General features: G+C 37.0%; 1 protein-coding gene across 1 annotated transcript in view; it reads left to right on the forward strand.

Moving 5' to 3' along the window:
• The window catches only part of KCNN2 (potassium calcium-activated channel subfamily N member 2), a 196,246-nt gene that overhangs the window by 143,353 nt on the left and 30,254 nt on the right, over positions 1-22,639 (forward strand). Inside the window, exon 4 of the mRNA XM_081231100.1 lies at positions 7,198-7,339. Coding sequence (XP_081087226.1) covers positions 7,198-7,339 — 142 coding nt within the window. The remainder of the gene's footprint in view (positions 1-7,197; positions 7,340-22,639) is intronic.

Below are 22,639 nucleotides of genomic sequence, written 5' to 3' on the forward strand. Positions count from 1 at the left end.
GACCCATATGTCTGTTATTGCGAGGCAACCATTTTTAATGTTTATCTGTGATCTATTTTTCCCCTTTGAAACTTTCAAAGATCATCTCTCTATTCCTAGTATTTAAAAATTTACAATGATCCCTCTAGGCACAGGTCTTTCATTATTCTCTGTGCAAATACTAAGTAGAACTTTCCTTTAGAGATGCCTGGCTTCCAGTTTTCCTGGAAAACTAAAGAAATAAAAAAAAAGTTATCATTTCTTTCCTTCCACTTCTGTGTTCTTCTTTTGAAGTTAGTTGTTAGACGCTCTGTGTTCTCTGAGAATATATCTTCTTTGTTCTCCCTTTTCCCTTCTCTTTTTGTCTTTTTGTTCTACTTTCTGGGAGATTCCTACCAATTTATATTCTAACTGTATTGTGATTATTTTTTTCATCATAATTTTAAGTTTTTTAAAAGTCCCTCTTTTTTATTCTTTAATTGCACTTCTTTGTAGCATCCTGTTCCTTTTTATGGATGTTATATTTTCCTTTAGTTCTTCCATGATATAACTTAGAAAGTTCAGGAGTCCCACACCCCATCACTCTCCATTGTCTGCAGATTATTCTGTTTCCTCCCTTTTTCCTTCTTTCTTTCCTTTCTTTCCCCTCCCATTTTTGTCAGTATCTTTTTTATAGAAAGTATACTTCCAATGTATGCTGATCATTTGCTAGTCTTTCACGTTCAAGAGTGGGAATTGGAAACTTTGTATGGAGAGAGGAGCTTAGTATCTGGTGAAATTCACTATGGGTGGAGAAGTGGAAAGCTGCATTTTTCATTAGAAAATCCTTGCTGTTAGTAATGAATGTCTTTTCACTGAACCTATTCTGTTTCGCCAGAGAGAAATATATTCTTTCTCTGTATTAGTAAGTTCTAATATAGGGTCAAGAACAGGGAGTGAAGAAAGTAAACTGGGAATGTTGTTGTTCAGCTTGGAAACTTGAATTTAATTACCACATTTTCAGCCCAAAACATCTTTCCTGACCTTAGCTGGGGCCTGGATCAAAATCTCCAGTGTTTCCTCAATGAACAAACCTCTATCTCCTGTTAGTTGTCTAGCCATACCAGGCAGGGGCAAGCACCTGGGCATCTATTATTCCATACACTTAGACATCAAAATTTCTCCTGTTTTCAGCTTTGGACTTTACCCACTCATTGCATGACATCTGGTTTCTCCAAGTTGTGAACCTTCCATGGGTTCTATAATAATCTATGCCTTTTAATTTGGGGTATTTAGGCCATTTATATTTAATGTGGTTACAGATATGCTTGGGTAAATCTGTCCTCTGGCTACTTGTTTTCTATTTGTCCCATCTAGTCTCTGTTCCTTTTTTCCATTTCTGCCTCCTTTTAGATTGCTTATCTTTTTTTATTGTATCTTATATCCTTTATTAAGATTATCACTTATTACTCTTTGGTGTATTATTTTAATGATTCTTTTAGGAGTTATAGCATACCTATACACTTAGGTATACTATAACTAAATTGTCACAGTTTTGTCTTCCCCTGACATTGTATCACTTACTACAGTCTACCTTCAAGTGATAATGTACCCCTTTACATATGGTATTTTCACTTCTCCAACCTTGCAGTTTTACTTGTGCATATCGATCAGTACGTACTTGGCTGAATAATCAAGGAGACCTTTCTACAGATCTCTGGATCTCTCTCTGTGCAGATGTTTCCTCTCTGGTTTTTGGCCCTATAAACTCATGGCCTCCCTGTATTCCCAGCTCTGTCCTCAACTTGGGGAGACCTCTGGGCTCTGCTGATTTCCATACCTGAGCTACATTCTGGAATCTTTCTTGAGGCATTAAGCTGGGGCAATTTTATGACTCGCTTTGGCTGTTTACCATCTCTCAGGGATCACTGTTCTTTGTTTCTAGATTATCTATGTCTTGTTCAATATTGTTTCAAATATTTGTCTGGTTTTGTAGTTGTTTCAAGAAGCAGCGTGAATTCAGTCCTTTGTTGTTCCATCTTGGCTGGAAGCAGAATTCCCCATGCCCTTTTGTTTGTATAAAAATGTGTTATTTTTCATTCTCTGATTTCTCTTTTCCTTTTTTTTTTTGTTATTGTGGGCTTATACCTTTTTAAAATTGCCTTACTATCATTTTAGCAATATTTCAGGAGAGGATGGTGGATTCAGGAGAGAGAGTTGATGATAGATTGATCACATGCATTTGCATCTCCATAATACTTTTTGATATATAACTGAGGCTGACATTTGAGATCAGAGCTGAAAATTAAGATATTTTTGCTATTCATAGTATTAATAGTATGTTTAATGGAAAAGGATTAATAAACATAGTTTGTCAGCTATAAGCTTCCATTGTTGAATATTTTTTACATGTGTAAAGATAACTTATAATTTGCCTACAGATCTTGGAACATAACATGACAAATCTGATTCATATTGATTGATGGGAAAGACTCATTTCTATCCCTCTTTTGTACTTCTATATTTGTGATCCTGAAGGCCTAACATTGTGGCCAAGGGCAAGTCAGTTTGAGAAAAAATGTTTCATATTGTCATATTAATTAATTCAATAAACACCAATTCCCTGCTCTATTCTTCTAAGTGAAGATAAAACAATGAGTAAGGCATAATCTTTGTCCTCAAATTCTTTATAATTTAGATTCTTGGGGCATGTTTGATAAGCAAAGTATACATTATATGTGTTATGACCCATGTTGACATTGACTGATGGCATGAGAGATATCTATAAGAGGCTCCCAGGATACAGAGAAAGGACCTATGGTCCAGCCTAGAGTACCATGCTAAAAATGTTATGTGGAGTCTGGAAAAGGGGAGTTATGAGCAGATTCTCAAAGTACAAATCAGGGCTAGGAAGGTGGGGGAGGGTGGTTTTAGGCAGAAGGAAATGTACCTGTAGAGAAAGAGCTGAGGAAGAGGATGGCATAACTGCCAGCTATTACTATGGCCAGAGCTCCTGTTACTTATGGAATGGTGCTGTGAGAGAGGCAGGAGTGATGGGCAGAGGCTGCTTCATTGAGTGGGAAGAATTCAGTAATGCTCTTGGAAAGATCACCCTTGTGAATTTAAACAAATATTATGGAAAGCTGCCATATTTGTGATTTAAGAAACAGTGGTAGACCCACAGTTGAGAATGAATGAAGAAATGAACGGAAACTAAGAAAAGGAACGTTGTACTTCTTTTAAAACGTCTTACAATCTTTAAGTCTCTAAAACACGCAATGCTGTAAAACAGCAATAAGTCCTCTCCCTAAACGCTAAAGTCCTTTTTTTAAAAAGCTTGCAATCATTAGGCATTCCTTACACTAATTTTAATCTTCTTTAATATATTTTAATTAAACAAGCATTCATATTCATTAGAATTTGAAATTTGCCATGTGAGTCGTTTCTTCAAGTCTTTCCCAGAATAGCTCCCTTGTGGAGAAGGTCGGAATTGTCTGAGTAAGTTTGTGACATGAACTTACACTGTAAGAAACGTTTTGAAAATTTTTAACCATTTAAATTGTATATATTAATCATTTGCAGTGGTGTGACTCTGGCTTAAATTCAAAACCTGGAAGTGTTCTAAGTGAAAACGTCATCCTGTTGATAAGTCTAATATTTGTTTCTGAGTTGCCAAGAAAGAAACCTTTATTGTTCTAATAGTAGCTAATGTGGTCCCTAATTACCTGCCTTTTCTTGACTAGTCATGACTAAGTATGCCTGAATGTAACAAAAACATTAGTATGAAATGTTATTTTTCCATTCTGAGCCATTTTTTCAGGTAGGTTCATTATTTGTTAAGCAAAAAAGATAATTTACCATTGAACCCCAAGCCCTTAAATACCAACTCCTAGAAAGATATTTGTTTCTAATTAGGCCCTTCAATACAGCTTTACAGTATCTGACCCAATATAACGTGCATAACATATAACAAATAATAACTGAATGATATAACGGCATAATACTTGAGAATGGTGAAGAGTTTAATGAGGATGGGAGCAATTTGTATTTAAAACTTGTGTATTTATTAAATGTAGGTAACTAAAGAAGAGTCAGTGAATGCTTTTTATTGTAACTTTCAAAGTCATTTACTGCTCTAAACTTTGAAAACCAAATCAAAGTGCTTCAGGAAGAACAGATGAGAAAGACTTTCACACCCTTGCCAAAGTTGAGAAGATTTACCTGTGGGCACCAGCAGTGAAGGTGCCCCTTTAAAGACCTTTGTTTACAGTATGAAATCTCAAACTCCTCTTTGTAGTTGCTCTACCAAAGGAACACCATGTGCCTAGAGATGTGTTCTGGTCACTAGCAATGTAGCAATAACTTGAGGTTATCACTCAGATGTGGTCACATTTTCTAAGTGGGTAGTGATTGAGGACACTTTGTTGATATAGCAAGGGTGAAGAGTATAGCTTTTTCAGCCAGAAAGGTTGTCCATGTCTTAAAACATCAATGTAAAATGAGAAAATGCAAGTCAAGTGTTGAACACATAGTGAGGGCTCAACAAATATTTCATATGCACCAGGGAATTAGGGCCATTGGCTCTTACACGTATCAAATCTTTGTGTAAATCATGATTTGTTAAGAAGAAACTTTGTCTCACAATTAAAAATTGAATAGGCCGTGAAACTTTTGCCTCCCCTCTCTTATGTAGCCCACACCCGCACCAGGGTAATGTATTCCCTGTTTCAGGCAACTGCTTGATGAGGACTACTCATATAAAGCCCCAATATCATGAGTGGGCTATTAATCCAAAGCTTACTTCTAAGGGTCTTGTTTGAAATAAAAACCACCTGGCCCCATGGAAGCCTCATCACACAGGCATAGCAGGCTCCCCGAGCAGTCCACAGAGCCTGGTAGCTCATGTTGTAGCCGAACTACAGCATGGATCGCATCACCCTAATCCTATGTGCATGTTATTTAACAGAGTTTCTCAGAGGAAATGCACTCGTCTGGCTTCCTTAAAAGATAGGAATTGATCTTTTTTTAAATTATAGTTGATTTACAATGTTGTGTTAGTTTCAGGTGTACAGCGAAGTGATTCAGATAGATATATATTCTTTTCAGATATATATATATACATATATATTCTTTTTCAGATTCTTTTCCACTATAAGTTATTACAAGATATTGAATATAGTTCCCTGTACTATACAATAGGTCCTTGTTGTTTATTTATTTTATGTATATTAGTGTATATCTGTTAATCCCAAACTCTTAATTTACCCCTCCCCTTTGTTAACCATAAATTTGTTTTCTATGTCTGAGTCTGTTTTTTTTGTAAATAAGTTCATTTGTATCATTTTCTTAGATTCCACATATAAGTGATATCAGCTGATATTTGTCTTCCTCTGTCTGACTTACTTCACTTAGTATGAGAATCTCTAGGTCCATCCATGTTGCTGCAAATGGCATTATTTCATTCTTTTTTATGGCTGAGTAATATGAGTACATCTTGACCTTCCTTTTGGCAATGACAGCCTCTCCACCCAGCCATCCTGAGAAGAGGGGACTCTGCATCTAAGTCATAGTGGCAGTTCCCTGGGGTAGAATGGTGGAGGTTGCTGCCTTCCCACCACCAGAGAATCACAGGATGCCCCACAGCAGGGCTGGCTGCCTGTGTGCGTGCCCTTCCATTTTCTTTTTGAAGATATGGTGATGCCGTCACTCTTCCTCACTCTGGGGTTCCACTCACTCCAAGCAGAGGTTTCTCTTTCCCTAGACCAAAGTAGCAAAAAATACCATTTCTTAGTTCTCTCTTCTTTGTTAGAAAACAAAGGTGCCAAAGTGTTAAACATAGGCCTTTCTGTATCCAAAGACAGAGGCAAGATCCACAGTCTCCCCTTCAGAGGTATGATACTGCAGAGGAAAGCTTATACTCTATAAACTTCCTGCACTTTGGGCTATAGATGCAGAAGCCTTGGAATTATATGAAGAACAGAAAAAAAAAAAGAGACAGAGAGAGAGAGAATGCACTGGCCCAATGTAGGTTGTATATGGGATCAATCCTGGTGCTCGGGTCATGGGGCAGCCTCCTTGCCTCCACAGCTCTGGCTACACAGACATATCGTCGAACTGAAAGGCAGGACTGAGTGAATGCAAGCTAGGGGATTATCAGCACACTTTGGAGAGCAAGAAATAAGGAAGGGAAAGCCATCTCCAGTGGTACCTGAGAGCTGGGAAGAAAGGGTGGTCCTTACAGAAGTTGGATGAAGTGACCAGAGAGAGAGTCTGGGGTGTGACTGCCATGGAGGAGGGCTACTCTGCCCCATGACTACACAGAGCATGCATCCAGGGCAAGTTTCTCTAAAGTAACAACTTGCATGGCCTCACAGTTGTATGCATGGTGGATAATAGTGCCCCACGATGGGCCAGGGTTACTGTTTAACACTGATAATTCAAGCAAAATTTTATATCTGTTTCTGATATAAAAGTCCTTCTTCTCATTAGAAAAATTTGACACCTCATAGAATAATGAGGGTAAACTGCATCCCTCTCCCTCTTTTTGACTATAAACTCTTTGTGTGTATCTGGTGAGGTAATAACATATTAAGCTCCAGTTTGGGGCATGGATTATGCAATCAAAGGTACATTTTCCATCTTCAAGGAGGATGGCTAGTACAGGACCTCCAGGTAGACAGTTACAATGTAGTCCTGTGATGGAGGAATATATGGGATACTGAGGGAGCCCCAGAAGTGGGCTGGGAGGAGCATAGACAGAAAAGGCTCCCACCTGAACTTATTTTGAAAGATGACTAGGAGTTGGCCCATTAAGAAATAAAGGTAGCAAAGGGAACACCGTGGCTCCTTTTGGTACAAAGGTGAGGAGGGAGATCGGGGCACTGCATATTGTTCCACAAGTTGGGCACATCAGTGGGCATCAAGGAAGGATGAGATGTGAGCAAGGCCAAAGCAGGATTCAAAGATAAATGTGCATTAATCAACTTAAACCAGTGAGAAAAGCAAGTTTCATATTTTACAGTTTCTCTTTCAGATTATTTTTAAAGTTGAGAAATTCTGATGTCTTCCAGATTGCTTAGGTAGAACTCCAATTTTATTTATAATAATGAGCTTTGAAAACCTCTAAATAGAGCACTTTATAGATGCTACTTAGTAAATTCACTGTATTGAATCCAACTGCCCTTGGCAGCCCTACTCTAGATTAATTATGAAGGACTGGCTTTGTTTGCTATTTTTCAGGTACCATGATCAACAGGATGTTACTAGCAACTTCCTTGGAGCAATGTGGTTGATATCAATAACTTTTCTCTCCATTGGTTATGGTGACATGGTACCTAACACATACTGTGGGAAAGGAGTCTGTTTGCTCACTGGAATTATGGTAAGTGTCTTTTCACTTTCTGTCTCTTTGATGAACACTCAAGAAAGTACTTTAGACCATTCCATCCATGTGCATAAGTCATAGTACGCTACTTCAATTTCCAAACATCAGGAAGGCAGCATAAATAAATCAGTTCTCTGTTCGGAGAGAACATCAACAGTTCTTATCCTAATTCTCTTCATTGTGAAGCTCCATGGATGACAGAGTGCTGCTAGAATGCTCTTTGTGGGCTATGTGCTAATTTGATGAGCAAATCTGATCTTAGAGCTTCAGCTTCAAGGTCAGAAGTTCTTTAAGTCTGAGTTCTGCCATTTCCTATTAGCCATGTGAACTTGAGTGAAATCCTCTTCTCTGAAATGTACTTCTCTCATCTGTAAAATGTGGACCATAATAACTATCTTGCAATGTGTTGAACGGTGGAAGAATTACATTTTTTTCCAATTATATAATTAGATAATATTTATCGTTTTAACAAATACTCGTTGAGTGCCGATAATGGCACTGGCCTAGCAACTGAGAATATAGCAGGAAAGGGATGAACTGTCTCTGTCCTGCCTTCATGGAGCTTACAGGGGAATGCCTACTTTTTAAAATAATTAACAAATGATTGTTATGTACATTTGTGACAAGTATGTGAGGAAGTAAGATTTCTGATCAGATTCAAGGGGACTGAGGGAGAAGAATGGGATCTACTAAGAGAAATAAATTCCTGGAAAGCTGACTTTTAAACTGAGGTGGGAAGGGTAGGTAGCCAGGCAAAGTGGGGGGAAGGAAAGGCATTCCAGGAAGAGGAAATAGTTTATTTGAAGAGAGTGAGGCAAGGAGGAGCTTGGTACATTGATGTAAGGCCACCAGGCCAGGAGTGTACAGAGTAAAGAGGAAAAGTGGCATGAGGCTGGGGGTGGGAGGCCAGATCTTGGGGACCTCTTGAGTGAGGTTTGCTGCCTGTGGTGATGTGTCACTCTTCTGGGACACCTAGCAGGCTCAGACATGTTCCTTGCCCCTTACACACTATGACGTGGCCAGGGCTGGTGTGTACCATTTGTTTTAGATGTCTGAAAATGAAAGGCTAGCAAATTGTCTAAAATTGATTATAATGTGGTGTGAACTTTGAAATGTCTAAGCCAGATGCACCACTTTTAGTGACCTAGGTTCTCTCCATTCCTTATCTTCTTTTTATCATTGGATTACAGCAAAGAGCATTATCCTGATACTTGTTTGGTTCCTGCCTACAGAAGGATGTGAACTAGTACTGGAAGCTCCTTAGTCAGGAAATTCCCAGAATGTCTGAAGTTAGGCATCTCTGCCCAATGCCTTCATTGTGTCCACCCACAAGTTGGCAGGAGAGGAACAGGCTCCCCATGCGAGGGCCTTTGAATGGTGGCCAGGGCAGCGTGTACCCTTGTAGCAGCTGCCTAGGAAGATTGTTCCAAGAGTCAGAACTAGCTGGAAGGACTGAGTGCCCATGACATACATAGAGTGGGAACATTCTTCTCCCACTTAGTAGCACTGAATAGCTAGATGCGAAAATAAAACCTGAGGGCTAATTTTAAGGTTACAGTAGTAACAAGATGACCATTCGTGGAAAATATAATTTGGGGTCATAATTTAACATTGTTTGCTTGTAAAAGAAAAGTACAGTGATTAGTGATTTTTTTTCATTAAAATTGGTTGGTCCTTTATGTTTACTCTTGGATCACTTCCTTTTTCCTCAAAAGATAGCATTTTATTATATAGTATAATGCTTTGGGAAATAAAATTTGCATGGATGTATTTTTGGAGGGCCGTAATAAGCCCACAAGGGACATGAATGATGCTATTTATAAACACAGAACTGGTAATTGCAGAGTCTTTCCCCTTATGCTTCTTAAAAACAATTTCCTTGGTTTTGCTTTTTGGCAAGATACCCCCCTTTTATTCTTGAATCAGGTATGACTCAGGGTTTATGCAAACCTCTTCATTTGCCACGGATCAGAGCCAAGTTTGAGGTTAACCTTGCCTGGATCTTGTAGTACTTTTATCTTTCCTTCATTTTTTTCTCTGTCCCTTTTGTCTCAAGAACAGCTCCTGCAAAATCTCATCTGATAGCACAAATTTTATATTTAGTTAATTGAACTACTTCCTTGCTTAGGTGTCACTGGTGATCTTATTTTATTTTTAGAAAATATTTTATAAGCCACTTTTAATCTATATGGACACAAAAATGTTATATGCAGTGAAATTTACAGTGACTTCACTGCTGTCCTCTAAGCTCATGGTGAAAACAGTCCCTCTGTCCTTAGGCTGAGGAGCTCCATTCCATCTCACTCTTAAGGAACAGACAATTGACCCGATCAAAAATTGTTTACTTGCATATAGAGAAATTGAGTGCTCTTTGACTAGCCTAATTGAAGTACTGTGTAGAGTTGCATTGTCTCTATCCATCGGCCAAATAAATTCCCACAGAGTCAGGCCACAGAGTAGTCTTCTGGGGGTGAGCTTCTGGGAGTTGGTTATATCCCGTGTAAATTTCCTGGGGATGAAGAGCCTATGTATTGCAGTTACCTAGAAACTATTACAGAGAGTGGCTGACAAATATAGTTTCCTAAAACATAAGTTTTTTTCAGAGTCTATATAAAAGGTTAGTTTCCTTTAGATGAATTGTGTTTCTCTTTTGTCAGACAATTTTTTTTTTTTTTTTTTTTTGCTTTTGATATCAGGAAGTTTAAATACCAGTTTGTTACTTTGGGATTGTCTAAGCTAGATATGACTTTTTTTTAATTTCAGGATTTTTTTTTCTTTTTCCTTTTTTTTTTTTTTTTTTTCTTCCTTTTTCCAGCCTATTCGCCCCGGGACTTTTGCAATGCATGTTTAGGTAAAATACACATTGTCACATTTCTCATGAGTCATCTCTCTGTGTTTCTCTGGCCTTTAATAAATTGTGAAAAAGAAACGCAATTCACAATACTCCTGGGAGAGCACAGGGCCATCCCTGAATCATCTTGTGTATTGTCTCTGAAGTACTGTGATTCTTTGTGTTCTTTTATATTTCAATTTTCTTGTTCTTGTGTTTAGGAAATTTTGATAGAATTTATACCTTTATGTGTTTTTTTTCACTTTGAAGTAAAATACAGTTGATCTGAATGCTAATACCTACAAAGCTTTCCTATTTCAAAAATGTAGACATAAAGAAATTAGCACTGCATTATTTCTTCATAAAGCTAATGAATTATTTCATATGATCATCTTAGATGTTCACATTTCATTGGTAAAAACTCAAAATTAAAATGTAATTTAAAATTTTTAAATAGCTTAATTTATGTCATGAGTTATATTTTTGGGAGCCAAGGACATTAAGATTTAGGACATTTCTGCCATGGTCTTGGCAGAAATATATTGTTAAACCATGAGGAGAGAGAGTTTTCCAGAATATTTCTAAGAGAGAAACAAATGGTCTTATCAAAAAATAACTTCTCCTTGCCTGAAATGTAAATTGTAAATCCAAGACAATCATGCAAAGCTTTTTAAATGAGTTTTAGGCTGTGTTTACAATGCTATACATAGATGATTATGAAAATACTAAAACAAGTGGACTTTTTACACTGAAATGCCTGAACAAGAATTCCATTGTGATAGATCAAACAAGTCAAGTAGAAATTTTTCTTTTACCAAGACCTAACTAATATTTTAGAGCTTAAGAGACAAAGATCTCTTCCTTTCCCCTGGGTATTATTTTAAAAACCTAAGATCATAGGATTGCCTAATAGACAAGGTCCCTCATTACCCTTCAAGAGAAAACTATTACGGTTGCAATTACTTACTTTTTCCTTATTCTTCTATCCTTCCTCTTTTTAAAAAAATGTTATTGAAATATAGTTGTTTTACACTGTTGTATTAATTTCTTCTGTACAGCACAGTGACTCAGTTATACATGATATATATTCTTTTTCATATTCTTTTTCCTTTATGGTTTGTCACAGGATATTGACTATAGTATAGTTCCCTATGTTATACAGTAGAATCTTGTTGTTTACCAATCCTATATATAATAGTTTGCCTCTACTAATCCCAAACTCCCAATTCTTCCCTCTCCTATCCCACCCCCCTTGGCAACCAAAAGTTTGTTCTCTATGTCTGTGAGTCAGTTTTTGTTTTGTAGATATGTTGATTTGTGTGGTATCTTAGATTCCACACGTGATATCATATGGTACTTGTCTTTTTCTTTCTGACTCACTTTGCTTAGTATGATAATCTCTAGGTCCATCCATGTTGCTGCAAATGGCATTATTTCATTCTTTATGGCTTAGTAATATTCCATTGTGTGTGTGTGTGTATGTATATATATATATATATATATATATATATATATATATATATACCACATCTTCTTTATCCATTCATCTGTTGATGGACATTTAGGTTGTTTCCATGTCTTGGCTATTGTAAATAGTGCTGCTATGAACATAGGGGTACTTGTATCTTTTTGAATTATAGTTTTGTCTGGATATATGCCCAGGAGTTGGATTGCTGGGTCATATGGCAACTCTACTTTTAGTTTTCTGAGGAACTTCCATACTGTTTTCCATAGTGGCTGCACCAACTTACATTCCCACCAACAATGTAGGAGGGTTCCCTTTTCTCCATACCCTCTGCAGCATTTGTTATTTGTAGACTTTTTAATAATGGCCATTCTGACCAGTGTGAGGTGGTACCTCATTGTAGCTTTGATTTGCATTTCTCTAATAATTAGTGATGTTGAGCATCTTTTTCATGTGCCTATTGGCCATCTGTATGTCTTCTTTGGAGAAATGTCTATTTAGGTCTTCTGCCCATTTTTTGATTGGGTTGTTTTTTTGTTATTGAGTTGTATGAGCTGTTTGTATAGTTTGGAAATTAAGCCCTTATCAGTTGCATTATTTGCAAATATTTTCTCCCAGTCTCTAGGTTTTTTTGTTGTTGAGTTGTATGAGCTGTTTGTATATTTTGGAGATTAAGCCCTTGTTGGTCACATCATTTTCAAATATTTTCTCCCATTCCGTAGGTTTTTTCATTTTGTTTATAGTTTCCTTTGCTGTGCAATGGCTTGTAAGTTTGATTAGGTCCATTTGCTTATTTTTGTTTTTATTTCTTTTGCCTTGGAAGGCTGACCCAAGAAAACATTGGTACACTTTATGTCAGAGAATGTTTTGCCTATGTTCTCTTCTAGGAGTTTTATGGTGTCTTGTCTTATATTTTAGGTCTTTGAGCCATTTTGAGTTTATTTTTGTGTACGGTGTGAGGGTGGGTCCTAACTTCATTGATTTACATGGGGCTGTCCAACTTTCACAACACCACTTGCTGAAGAGACTTTCTTTTCTCCATTGTATATTCTTGCCTCCTTTGTTCAAGATTAATCATTTATAGGTGTGCAGGTTTATTTCTGGGCTCTCTATTATGTTCCATTTATCTGTATGTCTGTTTTTGTGCCAATACCTTGCTGTTTTGATTACTATAGCCTTGTAGTATCGTCTTAAGTCTGGGAGGTTTATGCCTCCAGCTTTGTTCTTTTTCCTCAGGATTGCTTTGGCAATTCTGGGTCTTTTATGGTTCCATATAAATTTTAGAATTATTTGTTCTATTTCTGTGAAAAATGTCATGGGTAATTTAATAGGGATCACACTGAATCTGTAGATTGCTTTGGGAAGTATGCTCATTTTAATAGTATTAATTCTTTCAATCCAAGAGCATGGGATAGCTTTCCATTTCTTTGAATCATCTTTAATTTCCTGTATTAATGCTGTGTAGTTCTCAGCATATAAGTCTTTCATGTCCTTGGTGAGATTTATTCCTAAGTATTTTTTGGGTGCAATTTTAAAAGGGGTTGTTAGTTTGCATTCCCTTTCTTATATTTCATTATTAGTGTAAAGAAATGCAACCAATTTCTGTATGTTAAACTTGTATCCTGCTACCTTGCTGAATTAGTTTATCAGTTTTAGTAGGTTTTGTGTGGAGTCTTTAGGGTTTTCTATATATATTATCATGTTATCTGCATAATGACAATTTTACCTCTTCCCTTCGAAACTGAATAACTTTTATTTCTTTTTCTTGTCTGATTGCTGTGGCTAGGACTTCCACTACATTGTTGAAGAGAAGTGGTGAGAGTGGGCATCCTTGTCTTGTTCCAGATTTTAGCAGGAAGGCTTTCAGCTTTTCACCATTGTGTATTATACTGGCTGTGAGTTTGTCATAAATAGCTTTTATGTTGAGATATGTTCCCTCTATACCCACTTTCATAAGGGTTTTTATCATGAATAGATGTTGAATTTTATCAAATGTTTTTTCTGCATTTGTTGAGATGATCATGTGGTTTTTGCCTTTTCTTTTGTTGATGTGGTGTATCACATTGATTGATTTGTGTGTGTTGAACCATCCTTGTGAACCTGGGATGAATCCCACTTGGTCGTGATGTATGACATTTCTTATGTGCTGTTGGATTCACTTTGCTAATATTTTGTTCAGAATTTTTGCATCTATATTCATCAAAGATATTGGCCTGTAATTTTCTTTGTTGTTAGTGTCTTTGTCTGGTTTTGGCATCAGGGTGATCGTGGCTTCATAGAATGTCTTTGGGAGTACTCCTTCATCTTCAGTCTTTTGGAAGAGTTTGAGAGGAATCAGTATAAGCTTTTCTTTGTATGTTTGGTAAAATTTCCCAGTGAAGCCATCTGGTCCTGGACTTTTGTTTGTAGTTATTACTGATTCGATTTCATTTCTAGCAATTTGTCTGTTCAAGTTATCTATTTCTTCTTGATTCAGTTTTGGTGGGCTGTATGTTTCTAGAAAGTTGTTCAGTTTTTTGAGGTTGTCAGATTTGTTGGCATATAATTGTTCATAGTATTCTCATGTTTTTTTTGTATTTCTACTGTATCTGTTGTGATTTCTCCTCTTTGGTTTTGTATTTTATTTATTTATTTGGGTCATCTCTCTTTCTTCATGGTGAGCCTAGCCAGAGGTTTGTAAATTTTGCTTACCCTTTCAAAGAACAAGCTCTTGGTTTTATTAATTTTTTCTACTGTTTTTTAATCTCTATTTTATTTACTTCCTTGCTGATCTTTATTATCTCCTTCCTTCTGCTGACTTTAGGTTTTGTTTGTTATTCTTTTTATAATTCTTTTAGATGAGTTAGATTGTTTGAGATTTTTCTTGTTTCTTAAGGAAGGCCTGTATTACTATGAACTTCCCTCTAAGAATTCCCTTTGCTGCATGCCATAGATTTTGTATGGTTGTGTTTTCATTGTCATTTGCCTCAAGGTATTCTTTAATTTCTTCTTTGATTTCATCATTGACCCATTGGTTTTATAGTAGCATGTTGTTTAGTCTCCATGTAATTGTTTCTTTCCTCGTTTCTTTTCTGTGGTTGATTTCTAGTTTCATGCCATTATGGTCAGAAAAGATGCTTGAAATAATTTCTATACTCTTCAATTCGTTGAGGCTTGTTTTGTGCCCAAATATGTGGTCAATCCTAGAGAATGTTCCAGGTGTACTTGTAAAGAATGTGTATTCTGGTTTTTTTGGATGTAATGTCCTAATTAAGTCTAACTGTTATGTTGTATCATTTAAGATCTCTGTTGCCTTATTGATTTTCTCTCTTGAAGATCTACCTTTTGATGTGAGTGGGGTGTTAAAGTGTCCTACTATTATTGTATTCCCGTCAATATCTCCCTTTATGTCTGTTAGTATTTGTTTTATGTATTCGGGTGTACATATATTGGGTGCATATATATTGACAAGTGTAATATTCTCTCCTTGTATTGATCCTTATATCATTATATAGTTTCCTTCTTTATGTTTCTTTATAGCCTTTTTTAAAAAGTCTATTTTGTCTGATATAAGCATTGTGACTCCCCCCACTTTCTTGTCCTTTCCATTTGCATGAAATATCTTTTTCCATCCCCTCACTTTTAATTTATCTGTGCTTTGCCCTTAAGTGTGTCTCTTGTAGGCAGCATATTGTAGGATCTTGTTTTTTTATCCAGTCTGCCACTCTGTGTCTTTTGACTGGAGTATTTAGTCCATTGACATTTAAGGTAATTATTGATAGATATGTATTTATTGCCATTTTAACCTTGTTTTTCCATTGATTTTATATTTCTTCTTTGTCCCTTTCTTTTTCTTTTTGTTTTTCCTTTTGTAGTTTAATGATTTTCTTTTGTATTATGCTTATGTTCTCTTCTTTTCGGTTTTTGTGAATCTATTGTATGTTTTTGATTTGTGGTTGCTGTGTTTGTTAAGTATGATAACCCCTTCCTATATCTACCTGCTTTATACTGGTAGTCATATAGGCTCAAACACATTCTAGAAAAAAAACCCCTACATTTTCTTATTCTCTTCCCCCACATTTTATGATTTTGATGTCCTATTTTGCATCTTCATTTTCATCCTTTTTCTGTTCATTGTGGTTATTGCTTTCACATAATTTTTTTGATTTTTTTAATCTGTGTACTGTCTTATTTAAGTGATTTACTTTCCAATTGTGATTTTCTCTTTTCTACAGATTCTTGCTACTTTTCTATTTAGAGAAGACCTTTCCATATTTTCTTTAGGGTAGGTTTAGTATTGCTGTATTCTTTTAGTTTTTAGAAATAAATTTAGAAATAAAATTTTAGTTTTTAGAAATAAATTTAGAAATAAAAAATTCTTTATTTCTCCCTCTATTCTAAATGATAATCTTGCTGGGTAGAGTATCCTAGGTTGCAGATTTTTCCCTTTTAGGACTTTAAATATATTTTGTTACTCCCTTCTGGCCTGCATCATTTCTGTAGAGAAATCTGCTAATAGCCTTATGGGGGTTGCCTTGCAATTAATTCTTTGTTTTTCTCTTGCTGCCTTTAGAATCCTCTTTAACTTTTGCCATTTTAATTATAATATGTCTTGGTGTAGGTCTATTTGGGTTTATCTTGTTCAGGACCCTCTGTGCTTCCTGTATCTGGATATCTGTTTCCTTCTATAGTTTTGGGAAGTTTTCAGCCATAATTTCTTCAAATACATTTTCAATTCTCTGTTCTCTTTCTGGGATCTCTATTATGTGTAGATTGGCATGCTTTATGTTATCCCATAGGTCTCCGATACTGCTTTCTTTCTGTTTTCATTTGGGTTTCTGTCTGCTGTCCTGATTGGGTGATTTCCATTATTCTATCTTCTAGATCACTAATTTGTTCTTCTGCATTATTCATTCTGCTATTCATAGCCTTTAGTTCAGCTTTTGTTTCTTCAAATGAATTCTCTAAATTTTCTTGGCTCCTCCTTATAGTTTCTAGTTCCTTTTTACAGTAATCTGCATTTCTGTCAATAGACTTTCTTAATTCCTTCAAATTTTGTCCTTATCTCCTTTTTGAACTCGATGACTATTAGACTGAAGAGATCTGTTTCATTGTTTGTTCTTTCAGGGGAATTATCTCGACGACCTTTTAATTGGGAGTGGTTTCTCTGCTTTCATTTTACTTATATTTCTGTTGCTCTATGAGTTTAGGAAGAACAATTATCTACTATGGTCTTGGAGGACTATTTTTATGTGGGAACATCCCTGTGTAGCCTGCATGTAAACTCATTAGTATTTTTCGGTGTCAAGGCTGTTTTGAGTATGGATGCCTGCCACCTCTTTCCTCAGTGTATTCTGGCCATTATCCCCTTGATAGGAGGTGTGACTGACGTTGTGGTGACCAGAGCCTGCACTGGATATTGAACAGGGCCTCCTCTTTGCTCTGTGGCTGTCACTGACCTGTCCAGGGCAGGGTCTGCTCCCTAGTTGTTAGAGTAGAAGCCCCTAGCTCTGTTTCTGAGCTGCATTTCTGATATGCAGTGTGAGGTAGGCGGGATTGGAGTGCTCCCACGGGGAGAGAAGCCACTGAGTATTCCTCCACTGGGTCTGTTCACCTGTGAGTGTACTCTGCTATGTCACCTTTCATCCATTGTGCAGGCTCACAAAGCACACTGTTGTTAGTACTGCCCTTGGCCCCTCTGTAACCATGGGTATGCTGACTATCAGCCCTGGTGCTTCTCAGTCTTTGTTTTTCACAAAGCCACCAGCACAGGTCCGCTAAAGTCAGGTCCCAGGACTGCAGTTGTCACACACCTGGACCCACTGTGGGAGCTATGGAGGCATCTCAGACCCTGGCCCAGCCCAGCCCCCACGTGTACGTGCCCACAAAGCCCACAGCTGCTAAGGCCAGACCCGTCCCAGCCGTGGGAGCACCAGTTGTCCATTCAGATGTTCCACAGGCACTGCATTTACAAAGCCAGATGCGGAGGTGTGAATCTGCGGTTTGCACAGCCGTGGGCAAAGATTTCAGCTCCGCTTCCTAAATTGCACAGCCCCTTTCATCCTACCCCATTACTTGGAGATCTTTCTTGTCCTTTCAGATGTTTGAGGTCTTCTGCTAGTGTTCAGTAGGTGTTCTGTGAGAAATGTTCCATTTGTACATGTATTCTTGATGTATTTGTGGGAAGAGGTGAGTTCCATGTCCTACTACTCCACCACCTTGATTCTGATCCCCTATCCTTCAACTTTTTGAGGAGGTGCTGAGGATTTATTGTTCTGGATGTCACGATAAACTCTGGGATGAAGTTTAAATGGCTTTATCCTTTTGGTTGAAGGCAGGCAAATAACAGTGTTACATCATGGTGTCTTAGCTTTTTGTCAGTATCTCAGCTAGTTTCTCAGTATCTCCAACTTTGTAATAAAGTAATTGATTTGCTTAGCATTTAAAAAGTTACCCTATCTACCATTTTATATCTGTACATAAAAATACAACACAAGCTGAATGCTATCATTTTTCCTTACCTATGGGTATATATGTTTGTTTCAAGAGTAGAATACAGCCTCATTGGTAAGAGTATCTCTTGTCTTATATTAAAATGAAAGTCATTCATTTTTAATTTTTTCTTCTCTACTTTTGTAAAATTATGGCATCTCCTGTTGGCCCTTTAACTATTTAGAGTATGGATGACTGCATTTTTTGGCATAAATTATTTTTAAATATGGAGCAATATCTGCACAGTCCTAGGGATACTGGTTATTATCTGATAAGTGGTCCTCTACTGATAGTGACCTGTAAACCCTAGATTTCAACAAGTCCACTATGTATTCCTCCACAAAAGTGAGGTGACTTCAGACCTGAGCAATTTAAGCTTCTTCCATCCCATCAGTAATTCTGTATAAACAAAAGCAATGCATAAAGGTTTTCCACTTTGTAACATTTTAAAAATCACACCAGTTAATTTTTTTAAATTTTATTCAGGGAGAAAAAAAAAAAAAAAAAAAACAGTAATCACTTTTTTACACCACGTTAGGATAAGAACACTTCATAATTGTCATCATCAAATTTACCAGGTATCAAAGAGTCTTGATTTAAGGTCACATGGCATCTCAGTCAATTGTCAGAGTTCAGTAGTTTTCACCCTGAAGGGTAGTAACACTACCGTGTTAATTCAATCAGAAGATATTCCAAAAGAGAGCCATAAATTAGCCAGAGCTTATAGTAATAGAATGACTGGTATTAAAGAAGGCTAAACCTAAAGTATGATTATATTCCTGCTACTTCCTGTCTTTGCATTTAAGGATTACTTTTACCCTGCCAGTAGAAGTAGGAGTCCTGAAAAACTAGACTAGAGCCATTCCTTGGTGTTGCATGTGTGAATAAGGAAAAGAAAAATCCCAGGATCTTTTATATGTCTTGTACAATTTGATATGAGGTGTTTAATATCAAATAATAACTTTGAAGAGGTTTTTACCTTACTTTTTGTTTTTTGGTACTTTCTGACATGTTCATTGAATCTCATCAAATCAAGCCTCGTTGTAGAGAGCGTATCTTTAAATACTTACCATAGTTTCTGTTTTGTGCAGAGCAGCTGGAGGGGATGATGGGCCTTTTCAGTCCTAAAGCTAAATTCCCCACCATTGCCCTAAGCAGACCTTCACTTCTCCCCAAGAAAATTTCTTAAGAAATAAGACAGTTGCTTTTTTCCAGGTACAGGCAAGTATAGCTGAAAGTTGTTGTGACCTTCTAGTATTCAACTCATTGTCTCTACATTTCCACCTACAGTTTCTAAACTATCAGCACTTTGAATTGGCAGAGCTGCCCTTCCTGTCTCTGAAATACGTGCGTTCACATTGGCGCCATTGCTAATAAGGAGATTTAAACCTGAGGATGACTCATTGTTGATGACCCGTTTTATGTACCACTTCCTTCTTTCCAGCCACCAAAGCACACAAGAAGGAGCTAAACAAGCAAATGACTCTAAAGGAGAGTTGGGGTTCCTAAGCCCAGGTTTTATCACTGAACTCAAAAACCCACACACACCTTCTTCCCTCTTCCTTAGGATGAGAACATTTTAACTGACCTCTGCCCTTCTATCAACAATACAGTTGACCCTTGAACAACACCAGTTTGAACTGCCTGGATCCACTTATTGCAGATATTTTTCAGTAGTAAATACTGTAGTACTACACAATCTGTGGTTGATTGAATTCACAACTATGGAGGGCCCACTATAAGTTATACTCGGATTTTCAACAACAAGGAGGGTGGGCATCCCTAACCCCCTCCTTGTTCAAGGGCCAACTGCATTTGAAGACACTCAGAGGGACTTTATCTTCAAAGTTATCTTGAATGTTGTTTATTTTCATAACCTAAAGAGATCTTGTAAAACTCCAATGGGATATTATACTGAAGCTAAATGTTTTATAGAATCTTTCTTACTTGCCAGAAATGCTTGTTTTATGTATCGTTATGAAAGAATAATTGTCAGGCAAGTGCACTAAAAAATGTATTTATTGTTCTAGGATATTGAATCAGTCAACCCCAGGGACAAAAACATGGGTAATGTTTTCAAGTACTCATTTTACCTTCCCTTTGAAGAACAAGTTAATATTTTAAAATGCAAGTTAATCTTTCAGCTATTTTATTAACAGGTGCATTTTCAGTAGAAAGCATGATTTTTCAAAATATGTTAAGAAATTTTCATTAGTGATAGGCAATCAATCAGCTATCAAACTAAAGTTTGACCTTTTAGGAGCTATTGTAAGACCCAGGAGGATAATTAATTTAACACTGGAATAATTTGAACTTTAGCAATTTTTGGCAGAGCTCTTCTCTGTGATGGTGAGTATTCTGGAATTTCCAAAAAAATTATAAATTTTATTATTATTATGTTGAATCTTTGGTAAATGCCTTTTTAAATAAGGAAAGAATCAAAACCTTTCCCTGGTGTGCTATTAAAGGAATTTCCCTCTCCATAGGCTTGTGTGTTAAGTTATTAAAGCTTGATCCCAAAGTGGTGTTTCAAAATCATTCTTAGAAGTGTTAGTAGGATCAACATCACCAGTGATCTAAAGTAAAAATATGTCACTTCTCTGAATTTTTCAAACACTGTGTGATAAATGATCTTGGGGAAAACGAGCTGCTTGAACTTCTTTTACATACTAGGGACCGACATGGCTTTCAGTGTATGTGCTATATTAGAGAAGAATACAACAGAGAAAGGCACTCCATCTTAATTTACTTTTTTATTGAAGTAGAGTTGATTTACAACGTTGTGCTAATTTCTGCTGTACAACAATCACTCAGTTATACACATATATACATTCTTTTTCATATTCTTTTTCATTATGGTTTATCACAGGTTATTGAATATAGTTCCCTGTACTATACAGTAGGGACCTGGTTGTTTATCCATTCTAAATGTAACAGTTTATATCTACTAAACTCAAACTCCCAGTCCATCCCTCTCCCTCCCCACCTCCCCCTTGGCAATCACAAGTCTGATGTCTATGTCTGTGAGTCTGTTTCTGTTTTGTAGATAGGTTCATTTGTGCCATATTTTAGATTCCACATATATAGTGATATCATATGGTATTTCTCTTTCTCTGTCAGACTTCACTTAGTATGATAATCTCTAGTTGCATCCATGTTGCTGCAAATGGCATTATTTCGTTCGTTTTTATGGCTGAGTAATATTCCATTGTATATATATATACCACATCTTCTTTATCCATTCCTCTATCGATGGACATTTAGGTTGTTTCCACGTCTTGGCTATTGCGAATAGTGCTGCTGTGAACATATGGGTGCATGTATCTTTTTGAATGTAGTTCTGTCTGGATATATGCCCAGGAATGGGATTGCTGGATCATATGGCAATTCTAGTTTTTTGAAGAACCTCCATACTCTTCTCTGTAGTGGTTGTACCAGTTTACATTACCACCAACAGTGTAGGAGGCTTCCTTTTTCTTCACACCCTCTCCAGCATTTGTCATTTGTAGACTTTTTGGCCATTCTGACTGGTGTGGGGTGATACCTCATTGTAGTTTTAATTTGCATTTCTCTAATAATTAGTGATGTTGAGCATCTTTTCATGTGACTCTTGGTCATCTGTATGTTTTCTTTGGAGAAATGTCTATTTAGGAGTTCTGCCCGTTTTTCAATTGAGTCGTTTTCTTTTTTTCTTTTTGGCTGCGTTGGGTCCTTGTTGCTGTGCGTGGGCTTTCTCTAGTTGCAGCAAGTGGGGGCTACTCTTCATTGCAGTGCACGGGCTTCTCATTGTGGTGGCTTCTCTTGTTGCGGAGCATGGGCTGTAGGCAAGTGGGCTCAGTAGTTGTGGCTCGTGGACTCTAGAGCATAGGCTCAGTAGCTGTGGTGCACGGGCTTATTTGCTCGCAGCCAGTGGGATCTTCCTCGACCAGAGATTGAACCTGTGTCCCCTGCATTGACAGGTGGATTCTTAACCACTGTGTCACCAGGGAAGTCCCTGGTCTTTTGATATTGGGTTGTATGAGCTGCTCGTATATTTTGGAGATTAAGCCCTTGTCAGCCGCATTGTTTACAAATATTTTCTCCCATTCTGTAGGTTGTCTTTTTTTTTTTTTTTTTTTTTACTGTTTCATTTGCTATGCAGGGACTGCATTTTAATTTGGCAGCATCTAAGACTCTCCAGGTGTTGGGATTCACCTATAGCTTATGCATTCTGATTGTCATTTGTCTGTTCACTTTGATCTGGCACAACGAGCATTAATAATACTTACTTATCTTTTCTAAGGACAAGGCCTCTCTCCCCCACTCCTCCTCTCTCTCTTGCAACATCTAATTTGTTAGAAGGAAAGATGATAAACTAGCCAAGGAAAACCTAAACCTTTGACTTTAATGTATTGGCATCATAAACACCATGTTTTGTTGTGTTTTTTATTTAGTTTTTAGTTGTCTGAGCATCTTGAAGTGGCAAGTTAGTTATTTGCTTAGCTTTTTCTTAATAACATAAGTGAAATGAGAGAAAAGTAACCAGGATACA

Source organism: Mesoplodon bidens (genome assembly GCF_964165515.1).
Source record: "Mesoplodon bidens genome assembly, chromosome: 4".
Taxonomy (NCBI): domain Eukaryota; kingdom Metazoa; phylum Chordata; class Mammalia; order Artiodactyla; family Ziphiidae; genus Mesoplodon; species Mesoplodon bidens.